This window comes from Periplaneta americana, chromosome 5, assembly GCF_040183065.1.
Source record: "Periplaneta americana isolate PAMFEO1 chromosome 5, P.americana_PAMFEO1_priV1, whole genome shotgun sequence".
Classification (NCBI taxonomy): domain Eukaryota; kingdom Metazoa; phylum Arthropoda; class Insecta; order Blattodea; family Blattidae; genus Periplaneta; species Periplaneta americana.
In genome coordinates, this window is record NC_091121.1 from 86,319,664 (window position 1) to 86,331,976 (window position 12,313).

The 12,313-nt window shown below is 34.7% G+C and overlaps 1 protein-coding gene across 2 annotated transcripts in view; it reads left to right on the top strand.

Moving 5' to 3' along the window:
* LOC138699946 (leukotriene A-4 hydrolase) overlaps positions 1 to 12,313 on the top strand; it is a 50,300-nt gene that overhangs the window by 1,351 nt on the left and 36,636 nt on the right. The window contains exons 2-4 of one of the 2 annotated variants that reach the window (XM_069826159.1): positions 4,037 to 4,152; positions 5,736 to 5,875; positions 11,236 to 11,347. In XM_069826159.1, coding sequence (XP_069682260.1) covers positions 4,037 to 4,152; positions 5,736 to 5,875; positions 11,236 to 11,347 — 368 coding nt within the window. Of the gene's footprint in view, positions 1 to 4,036; positions 4,153 to 5,735; positions 5,876 to 11,235; positions 11,348 to 11,378; positions 11,491 to 12,313 lie in introns of both variants that reach the window. The other variant, XM_069826158.1, reaches the window with a different exon arrangement.

Sequence of the window (12,313 nt, forward strand, 5' to 3'; positions counted from 1 at the left end):
CTGGATATACTCGCTGGGATCATAAAAAAATGAGGACCTAATGCAAGAACTTCAAATAGAACCCATTATGCAATTCATCAGCAAATATCAACTTCAGTGGAAGGGTCATCTCGAACGAATGAATCGATGCAGAATTCCAAAAGCACTGCTTCATTACCATCCATATGGCAAAAGATCTCTAGGCCGTCCAAAGAAGAGATGGACTGAAAATTCTAGTTTGAGACCGTAACAGGCCACTTGGCCTAATACTTGTTAGGAAGATGATGATGATGATGAATGCAAGAGATGAGCGCTAATAGCTCAAATTGCTCTAGTTAGTATACAACCTACTGTTTCGTCTGCGAGTGAGATCATGTTACAAGAGATAATGCAATGAGTGAGGTAATAATATATAATTCGCATTCTTTCCACACGCAGAATTAACTGTGTGTTTAATATATATGCTACTAATTCAATTGACCCAGAACTGTTTTTCTAATAAAAATAACTTCTGGAACCAATATGCTTTCTTCCCGGCAGGATACACTCCCATGGCACTTACCAAGACCAATCATAGGTTACAAAACGCCATTTCATTTAGAGCAATTTCAACAGGAAGGCCCTGAATCACTGTTACAGTGTCTTTTATATATTTCTGTTGCAAATAAGAATATTGAAGGGATTTCTTTCAATATAATTGTAGAGTTGCATAATTTCGAAGGAGTATACCTAATGATACTGATAATATTAAAGAGTTTTTTTATAATCTGTTTGCAGAGCAACTCAGCATTTTCAATCAATTTCTATCACTTTTTAACATGAGAAATACAAAGTTGATTTCTTATTTGTTTATACTTTTTTTGTATTTCTGAAAGATGAAGGGGGCACATGCAGTAGTATAGTGGTTAGGGCACTACCGTATGTTACAAAGCCGGAGGTGGTGAGTTCGATTCCCGATGAGTTCATAGGTATTTCCAATTAGCCAATTCCCCCATTTGTACTATGGCCCTGACGTTGATTCACTTATTATTAGTCTTTAACGAAATTTTCTGGAAATAAAAGCAAATAGTACATAGAACTAACATTCCTACTGCTTATTAATGACAATGATTTTGCCTAAAAGATAAAGGACATACTTCGTGCACAAGTCCAGATCTGGTAAAGAGACATTTCTGCCCTTATCCCAGAGAAGAAATTACTCATTGATGTCATTGTGCCTATTGTACCATCAACAGAAGTTTGCCCTCCCTATAATTGTGGATATTTTTTATTCTCATCGATTGACCTCAAGCATTCTCTTTAGTAAATATGCACCTACACTTTCAGGCTATATTGTAACTCTTAGCAGTCTTCACCATTGCCCATAACATACCATGCAAAGTGGATCTTTGTTACATGTTAGTGGTGATTAAAGGAGCAACTGAACGCGAAAATTGCTACAAACATCATTTCCGCCACCATAAATTTCATTTGGACATTCCAGGATTTGAACCCAAACCTCTGATGTTGAAAGTTGATACAGTATTCCAGGTGTTCGGCTGATAGTACTTTCTCCTCAAATCAAGTACCGGTAAAGGAAAGATTATGTGTCACAGAATATAGACCTTATTTCGTTTGGAACATGCTAGGTTTATATTATTATTGATGTTAGTAATAAAGAGTAATTGCGTAAAAAAGAGACATTCAAATTCCATAAGTAAACAAAACTATTACCTTTATATATTATTGAGATCAGACAACACATGTCTTTGTAGTCTGTGTGAAATACACTTGAAAGACATACCCTTTAGGATACCATTTCCAGTTATTATTGAACACACATCAGCTAGATACATATCTGCAGGATGACTACTACATTAGTTTTACAGGTTATAACAATTTAAGAACGATATAATCCACACACTTATCTTATATTTGTCTTATTATACAGTTACACTTTTTAAAAGTGAGATGTGAATGCTTTTTGTGATTTACTCATACCACAGCATATAAAAATATTCGCAGAGGATCCAGTTCCTTAAACAAATTTAATTTTAAATAATTTATAAAATTATTATTAAAGTTGATGCTTCTAAAAAGAAAACTTATTTCTTTTGAAACTTGATATAAGTGAGAAAGTTTCCTATAAAATAAATAAAGTAAGGTTGTTTAAAGCTGCACTCATGACTGAAAGATTGATGTCAGTAATCTTATTATTTCTGTTCAATTGTGTCTATATACTGGGTGATCAGCTTAGGCTGGGTTCGTAGCACAGTGTTTTTACTCTCAGCTTGCATGCTATCATCTTCCATGTGCAGGAACCATCTGATACGGCACTAACACTGAGAAGTAGCAGTGTGCTGCAGATAACAGATAACAATTGTTTCACCCTTATCAATCATCTAATAACATTCTTTTGTCGCTGGATTACACCAGCGACCTGAATAAGATAATCATCAATAGATAATACTTGTTTGTCTCTCTTCAGTTCAAGATAAGAAAGGAAATGGCTCTTTCTGTAAAAAAAAAAAAAAAAGTATTTTTATATGATTTCTGCATACTGACAATCTGCTTGAGAACTACAAAGTTATTTGAGCAAGAATTTCCTGTATTGATGATCCTAGTAATTCAACTGTTCATTGTTTAATAGATAAATTCGCGGAAATTGGAAGCTTTGTAGACAAAAAAAAAAAATTATATGCGTCAAGTGTTCACTGACGAAATTTTGGACGACATTACTTTTCCATTAGAAAAAAAAAACTCTCGGACAGCTTTCTCAACGAACAGGAATTTTCTATGGTTTGGTTCGGGAAGCATCAAAATTATTAAAACTAAACCCTATACAAAATTACAATGATGCATGAATTGAGACCAGATTATTCAGTTCCTGGGCTCAGGTTTTGCAAATGGGTTTTGGTCAATGTTCATGATGAAGAGATACAACCAGCCTTTCCTTTCTTTTAAACGAGGCCTGGTTCCACCTATGTGTACATATGTAAATTCACAAAATAAATTATATTGAAGTACAGAAAACCAAACCTTCTGCATGAATATTTTTCTTTCAGTCATGAGTGCAGTTTTAAGCAACCTTCTTCACAATCAGAATATTGATATTTGGTGCACAATTAGTGGTGAACAAATTACAGGGCCTTTTTTACCAGACACTAGACACCAGTAGGTATATTACATTGATTTTGCAGCCTTTTTTTTTTTCAATTGTCTGACTAAAAGGGAGCTTATTTTTGTCTTATTTCTACCGAATTCTGCAACAGCGCATGTTGCTAACATTTCTTTACGGGCAATTCGTGATAGACAGGATTAATAATAATGTGTGGCCTTCACGATCCCCATTTGTCTGTTACCTCTGGGACATACTGCAGGAAAGAATGTACCGGTACAAAACATACCCACACCTAGACGAAGTGAAAATCAATATCTAATTTCAAATATCCTCCATATCACGACGTGAACTGCAATGAATTATGGAGAATTTCTTAAGTCAGTGCCAAAAATGTATAAATAAGAAATAGGACAATTTCAACAATTTATTGAGTAAATTAGGTGAATGAAACATTTAATATTAATATTAGAGAAGAAAAATTCGCTCCGGTGCTGGGGATCGAACCTACGTACCAAGCACTCTCACCATTGAGCTACGTCGAAGTTCAATCCACAACACCGGATCGAACCCCTCTCCTCCAGTGTTTTTCCCTTTCCCCTCTAATATTAATTGTTACCATAACAGATTGTAGGACCAAAAAAATAATAATCTTTACATAGATGAATGAAACATGTTTTAACACTGTTACTGTGAATAGCCATGATAGCTAAGAGCAAAAGCACCCTGTTGTGGACCCAGCCCAGGCTGATCACTTTTTAGTTGATTACTTAGTTGACACAGTTACTGAGAGGAAATTTATCTTAAAAAGCTTCATTTGATTATGCAGTCTAACAAAAAATTATTCAAGTACATGTGCAAGAGTATCCATTTCCTTAATTTGTATTATATATACATTGTAATATTTTAGATTTACATTTTAGATATTCATTGATGTTATTTATTTGATTGCATTTGCAGAGGAAGCTGCAGTTTCTTCAGTAAGCTTATATCTGGATGTTGACTTCGAACGTAAAGTTTTAGCTGGTAAAGCAGATTTGACAGTTGAAAAGAAAAAGGCTGAAGTTACACATGTCGTAAGTTTCATTAATATAATAGAGTAGACCATAAATTTAGACCTCGAATGATAGTAAGAAATACATTCGAAGTTGCTTATATTTCAGACAGGTTTTACAATATATATTTTTTTTTAAATACAGTATACAGAGTGTTCTGAAAAAAGATTCCAATATTTAGAGAGGAGGTAGTATGCATCAAAACAAGAAATAAAAGTCTTACAAACATGGGTCACTCTGACAAATGAGCAAATGTTTACCATCGTTGTAAGAGCAGTATATCTTCTACTGTGAGCTCTTTGGCAAAAAACAAAACATGCTCCGATTCAACAAATACGAAACTAACTTATCCAACTGGTACAGTAATAATTACTGCAGTGTGAAATCAGTTTATGTACAGTAGTATGATTACGAACTCTAACATACTGTCATCTGTTTAAAACATCCTCTTGATACGAACGCAAACAAGGGTATGCTGTGTAATACACAGTGACAAACGGCTGCTTTCTGTTTTCTCATTTTTTCTTGCCAAAGAGCTCACAGTGGAAGATATGATGCTCTTACAGTGATGATAAACATCTGCTCATTTCTCAGAAGATATTAATTTTAGGATCCATGTTTGTAGGACTTCTATTTCTTGTTTTGATGCATATTACCTCCTCCCTAAATATTGGAACCTTTTTTCAGAACATTCTATATAATATAATCAGTACATTAACAGCATATTTCATTCACACTATATGATTTTATTACAATAATTTTAATTTTATATTAATTTTGAGCAGTTTCTTTCTTTTCCCCCCTTTCTCTGTCTCCTTCCGGTTTTCTTCCCCTTTTTTCTTCTCTCCTCTTGCCCCTACCTTTTACCCTCTCTATCGTTCCTTCTCTCCTCTTCCTCCTTCTCTGACAGTATCATCCTTGTTTCTTCAAATATAAATAGGAAATATTCAGTATGTACAGTCAAGTGTAGGGAAAATATATCAGTATGTATGGTCACCTTCACCTACAATGGTGCATGTTTTTTTGTGTAGGCTATGACTTTTGAATGATAGTCAGTAAAATAAACTATAAACTGACATATCGTTATTATTGTGATAGAAAAACCGATTGTAATGAGTAAAAAGTACAATAAGATTAAGAAGAAATGTGTATCACCTTTATAATACCTTTCTCTTCTACCAGCATATTAAGTGAGGCCCATTTCTCCCCATCCACACAAACAGTTGAACATTTGTACTGTATATTAATTTTATTATATTTTGCTCGGTTTTATTACAAAACTTTTAATTAATGGAACAAAATCCGTACCATATTGAGATGAATGAAATTATAACTTAATTTACAAATCACAATTCAGTAAAAGTACAGTAAGTCACAAAAATGAATGAATGAATGAATTACAGTATCACATAGGGAGATAGAATTTTTCACTCCATAGCGTAGTCGTGTGTTTACAAAATTTATTTGTAAATATTTGGATACATAGTTGGCAGATTTTTCTCAGGAAATTGGACAAATAGGAATTTTTTTCTACCTGTAAAAAAATTAAATATGAATAAGAATGAGAGATCTTTCTTAATTTTTACAAAAGTGTTTGGTTTCAGATTCTAGATTCTAAAGACCTGAAAATAACTAAAGTAACTGATCTTGGTTCAGGTCAAACTCTGGATTTCACTGTAGGCGAGAAAGCCTCTACACTTGGCTCCAAATTGGAAATTAAATTACCGAGTACAAATGAATTAAGGTAAGTATAAAGTTGCCATTGTTTCACACACGTAATTTTACCTGTAGAACAGTTCAGTTGGCTTTCTGATTTTCACAACTTTCATATCTGATGCCAACAATGCCCTATCCTAACAATTCCTTCACATAACACTACACTCTACTCTTTATCTTTCACAGTGTCACGTGCTAAAACTTGGAATTCCCTCCCTCTCCCTATCTGAGATTGCCAGAGCTGTCAAAATTAAAAAAGAAATTGAAAATGCACATCAATCAAACACCTCACTGTCATTAAATATAAAATATGATTATTCTGTCTTCTCATACTTTTATCTCCTTTCTCTCATTAATTTTTACTATTTGTGTATAATTTCTAGGCTTAATATAGTTAATAAATTACTGAATACTATTTCTTACAAGGGAACCGTCCGAGGTTGTGTAGATTGAATTTAATGAAAATGCATATTTAAGCATTTATTAAGAAACATGGTGATAGTCGTTCGTTTCGCTTTCTCCTCATTTACGAAATATAATGACTTGAAAAACGATGCTACTTATGCTGCTTCTTGCGCGCACTCCGATTCTCATAGTTCCACGACACTGTATCACAGCTCTCACATTAATGCTCTAGTCTATTTTATTTTTCTCTTAACTCACATTAATACAGAACCTTTGCTGAAATACAAATTCTATTTGAATTTAAAATATGTATTAACTTTGTGACTCACCTTAAATATGATAGAAGGATTCGAAATGAAGTGGTCGGAACAAAGAGCTATTGAACAGTACAAACATTTTATATAGACTGGTTTTTCACACTCTTCTATAACACAGACACTATTTGCAACATGCAACATTGTTGGAAGAACTTTATCAAATTTTCTCACATATTTCTCCATCACATATGCACATCTCTGCCATGCATATATTAGCATGTCTTTGAGGACACGTGAATGAAACTGGTGATACACAACAGAATCTAATGTCATTATCAAGCTCCTGCCATTCAACGTGTCGGGAATGTTTTCACAGATAATTTTATATATGAAATACTCTTCTAGCCTTCGAATTACAATTTTATATTTCTTTGAAAAATATTGGCGTGGAAGAGGTCAAATGACTTTATTGTCAAACGTCTGGCAATAGAAAACAACAACAATTTTATATAGCCTAAAAAATACACATCCAAGGGTTGTAAAAATCTTGTAGTTTTTGGAGGGATAATTTATGTTTTAATTGTCCTACCACGTAAAGTATTGTTTACTCCTTAAAAAGTAAACATAATGTCATCTCTATCTGACCACTCCAGGAATCCAGAAGTAGTAGTGTGCCTTTCTTAATATCCGGGAGAAATATATCTCTTAACCATCTTCTCACGTGATTTTTTCGTCAGTTTACTGGAACTGCTTGCATCGACCACGACATTAAATGGCTTATCATTGTCTATACCTTGTTTTACTTTAGGTGCAAATTCCTCTTTCGGTTCTTGAAAGCATAGTATGTACAGTCGTGTTCCTAGAGTTCCAGCTGCAGACCTTTGGATTTGGACGGTGTACAAATGAGTGAAAGATGCCATGGATTGCACTACTACTTTATTAATGTGACTTAAGAGAAACCAAATTGACTAGAGCATTAATGCAAGAACTGTGATATGGTGTCACGGAGCTATGAGGATCCGAGTGCGCGCAAGAAGCGGTAAAAGTAGTAACGATTTTCAAATCATTATATTTTGTAAATGAGAAAAAAGCAAGGCGGATGACTATCATCACGTTTAACTAACAAAAATTAGCTTAAATATGCATTTTCATTCAATTCAAGCTACACAACCTGGGACAGTTCTCTTGTGAGTGTAGCTCATATTTTTAGGTAAAATTCAATACTTGAACCCTTATGTTTCTTTACTGTCTTGTAAACTCATGCTATTGTATCTACTTACAGTGGACTATAGTGGACTTGATGTTGTCAGCAAACAACTGAATACATTAAGAGGATTAATTTATTACAGCTGATGGCTTCGTTGCTAAGATAGCTGAGCATTGGATAACAACTTTAGTTTATTATATTATATTTTACATCGAAATATTGGGAAGCACAAAGCAGAATGACTTCATTGTTAAATCAACAATAACAGATATATAACATAACATATTTTTTGTAGTAGTTAGTTGGGTTAAGTGGAAGAAAAGGCCATAAGGCCTTAACTCTACGAAATGAATAAATAAATAATTCTTGGGAAAAATTAATACAGTAGCTTTCCATTGCTTTTAGTACATCGCTCTCTCTTTTGCATCTAGATGGCTCCATCAACATTGTACAATTCCTTTTGAGAACGAAAAGTTACACTTCTGTGGATCAAATTTCTGTACATTTAAAGGACAAAACTACAATTCTTTCAATAATTTATTATCATAATATGCTGCTTTCTTAAATTGACTGAAGATATTGGGAATTAAATCAATGGCATTCCCAAAACACATTACGAAATATTTCATGTAAAAGAATTTTTATCTTGGAAAGAAAACTAAAACGAACAAAATTGTGTTAACTTTTTCTGTTTGAAATATCTCAAAGAATAACCCCCTAAAATTAGTGACATTACCTATGGTTCACCCTGAATATATATATATATATATATATATATATCTCGAAAAAAAAAAAATATCAAATTGCTTGACTAACATGCTACTAATTTCTTATAATATAATTTAAATTAATTCTCAGTATGTCATATATTTAAGTTATTAACTTTACTACAGTTATGATGCTATTTTAATTTGAATAAACTTCAAGTTATAGAAGTTGCATATGGATGAAGACTAATATGATTTAGTTTTTTAACAATCTTTTAACAAAATCAAAAGGTGGTTTCCAGCCATTTACTTGTATATCCGTCTCTGTATAGCTTGCTATTATGATAGCCATATTGTGTTTTCCCGCAGGTTCATTGTCGCCCTCACATAAGCCCGCCATTGGTCCCTATCCTGTGCAAGATTAATCCAGTCTCTATCATCATATCCCACCTCCCTCAAATCCATTTTAATATTATCCTCCCATCTACGTCTTGGCCTCCCCAAAGGTCTTTTTCCCTCCTGTCTCCCAACTAACACTCTATATACATTTCTGGATTCGCCCATATGTGCTACATGCCCTGCCCATCTCAAACATCTGGATTTAATGTTCCTAGAGTCGACGGCAATTCGGAAGGCAGTAGTCTGCTAGCGTTTGCATCGAGAGAGACAGATAGAGAGAGCAAGGCAACGTACAACATTGCCACATCGTACTTCATGCGCACGTGCAATACAAATAGCGCAGGAGAGAATTTAAATTATCAAAAGACAATAATGACCTTAGCCGTTGATTACTGTAAGCATGACACCAAACAAATCCTCTTTCCTTCATCATCATCATCATCAATGGCGCTACAGCCCTTGGTGGGCCTGGGCCTCCCTTAGTAATTGTTGCCATCAGTCTCTATCTTGTGTAGCAGCCTTCCAATTCTTGCACCCCAACTTTCTGGCATCCTCTTCCACTCCATCAATCCACCGCAAGTGCAGTCGACCTCGTCTTCTCTGACCTCCCGGATTTGTTATTACAATTTTTTTGCAAGGTTCACTTGGGTCCATGCATATTACATGTCCTGCCCACCCCAATCTGCTAGTTTTAACTGTATTGATTATATTTGGCTCTCCTAGAAGTCTGTATAATTCATAGTTGCATCTCCTCCTCCAGAGACCTTCCTCAAATGTTGGGCCATAGATCCTTCGCAGAATCTTTCTTTCGAAAATCTCCAATCTCTTTTCATCGTTTTTGGAGATTGACCACGTTTCTGCCACATCTGTCAAAACTGGTCTCACTAATGTTTTGTAAAGAATAACTTTTACTTTCTGGATAGAGCACGCGAACTAAAGTGATATTTCAAGCCGAAATGTGCTCTGTTTGCTTTCATTAATCGATTAGAGATTTCTTTGGACATGTTATTATCGCTAGTGACCACTGATCCTAAATATGTAAAGTTGTCAACTTTCTCAAAATTATAATCTGATATCTGCAGGCTGTCTATTTTGTCACCTATCTTTCCATTATCTGCCAACATATATTTTGTTTTCCTCTCGTTGATGATGAGGCCTATTTCTTTTCCAGCCTGTTCCAAGGAAAGGAACACTTCCTTTACATATTTCATGGATCTACCAATAATGACAATGTCATCTGCAAATGCCAATATTTGTGTGGATTTATAAAAAATGTTGCTCCGTGTCTCTTTCCTTCACTAACTATTCTTTGCATGGTTCTCAATCCCACACCACATGCTTCTGCAGTCGTATCTTGTGCAATGGCAATGTTGCAGGCAGCATCAAGATGGCCGGCAGCGTTCTGCTTGTCAACGTTTTAAAAATAATTATACACCTTAAACACTATTTTTCGCGCCTGCCTGTGCAATACTCGTCTTTTTACAGTCTCTTCTTCCATTTATTCAGCTTATACACACACAGTAAATGTTAGTTTTACTTATTTGATGTATTGAAACACTCACACGTGAACAAATTAACTCTGGAAGTGCTTGTTATAGACTGATTCCCATTGGTTCTACTGTACAAGCTTGTGACGTCACATACCAGAAATGCTATGGCGCATATAGCAGCTGACAGCCTTCCAAAATCCCGACTAGTCTAATTATGACAGGTGAAGAATCCAGTGGATGCAGTTCTGCGTTGTGTAACTTTCTCCATTCTCCTGTAACTTCATCCCTCTTAGCCCTAAATATTTTCCTAAGAACCTTATTCTCAAACACCCATAATCTCTGTTCCTCTCTCAAACTGGCAGCCCAAGTTTCACAACCATACAGAGCAACTGGTAATGTAACTGTTTTATAAATTCTAACTTTCAGATTTTTTGACAGCAGACTAGATGACAAAAGCTTCTCAACCGAATAATAAAGGCATTTCCCATATTTATTCTGTGTTAATTTCCTCCCGAGTGTTATTTATATTTGTTACTGTTGCTCCAAGATATTTGAATTTTTTCACCTCTTCGAAGGATAAATCTCCAATTTTATGTTTATTGTATCTGTAATTAATATCGAGATAAAATAATTTAAAAAGTAAGTACATGATATGATAGGTCATATGATTGACAATTATATGAACAAAATAAAGATAGACATTTGATGACTTACTAGAACAGTGAACTAAAAGTAAATTTTAAAACACATAGAAGTAATTTTAGAGCTTTCATCAGTATCACAGTTCGGAAGGTAGAGCACAAAAAGTGAATGAAAATATCTGCTGTGCTGCCACATAATAAAAGAGGGTTATTTTTATTTATTTTCTACAGATAGGTTAGAAATGATAAAGCTGGATAGTGAACTTATGAAATTTCTTTCAGAATAGACGTGAGCATCAGTTTCGAGACATCCCCAGATTCCACTGCCTTGCAGTGGCTAGGTCGGGAACAGACAGCTGGGCAGCAGCATCCATACCTGTTCAGCCACTGTGAGGTATATTGTTACAGATGTTGACTTGTTCCAGGTTTACCCTCAGTATCTTGTATGAGACAGACGTGAATGCTAGTGCCTTGCAGTGGCTTCCTCCTGAACAAACTGCTGGCCGCAAACAACCCTATCTCTTCAGCCAATGTCAGGTGAATAAGCCACAACCTGGCTAATAAATTCTCGTTATATCGGCCACAGGCATAAAGTAATTGCATTCCTGTGATGGTTTATAACTAGATTCTTAATTGAAAGAAATTTAAAGCAGTGTGATGTTATGTGGGCCACTTCATTATAGATATTATCCAGTAGCTGGTGATCTTTAATAATCGATTATGTTTTACACTTAACAAAATGTAATGTAACTCTTCAATTCTTTGACCAGGTTCAAACTGTTGGCTTACCAATAAAAAATTGTATGAGTACGATTTCGAGACATAAGAGTTCCTCAAGGCAATGAAATAAATGCTGAAGGATGTACAAGATCTTCCATTAATAAAAGTAAATTAAAGTACTTACCCAAAAAGGGTTGCTGGCATGGTTCGAAATTTTGAAATATGAAAATGAAAGGACAGGGTATGTGTACTAGTAGGGTAGTGTAAGATAGGATATGTTAGGGATTTAACATTCACAAACAACACTATTATGCTACTTGAAAGGGTAGGGTATGTGCATGTGCTACTTGAAAGATCAGTATATGTACTAGTGGGATAGGATATGGTTGGATAGTGACCAAAGATCCATAAACAACATATCATCATGCTACTCATGTATACACGGTAGTTGGAACAGCATTACAACACACATACTCCCATCAAGACTCACTCCAAATTTTAATTCCGTATCTGTACATTTTACCCTTATTTATTTCGACTCTCGAAAAATTGTAGAGCTTCACCATTATATACCTATGAATTCAAAAATATCTGAGAACATAGTCACATGACTTGTTTCATTATTAAGATACTTTTCTTA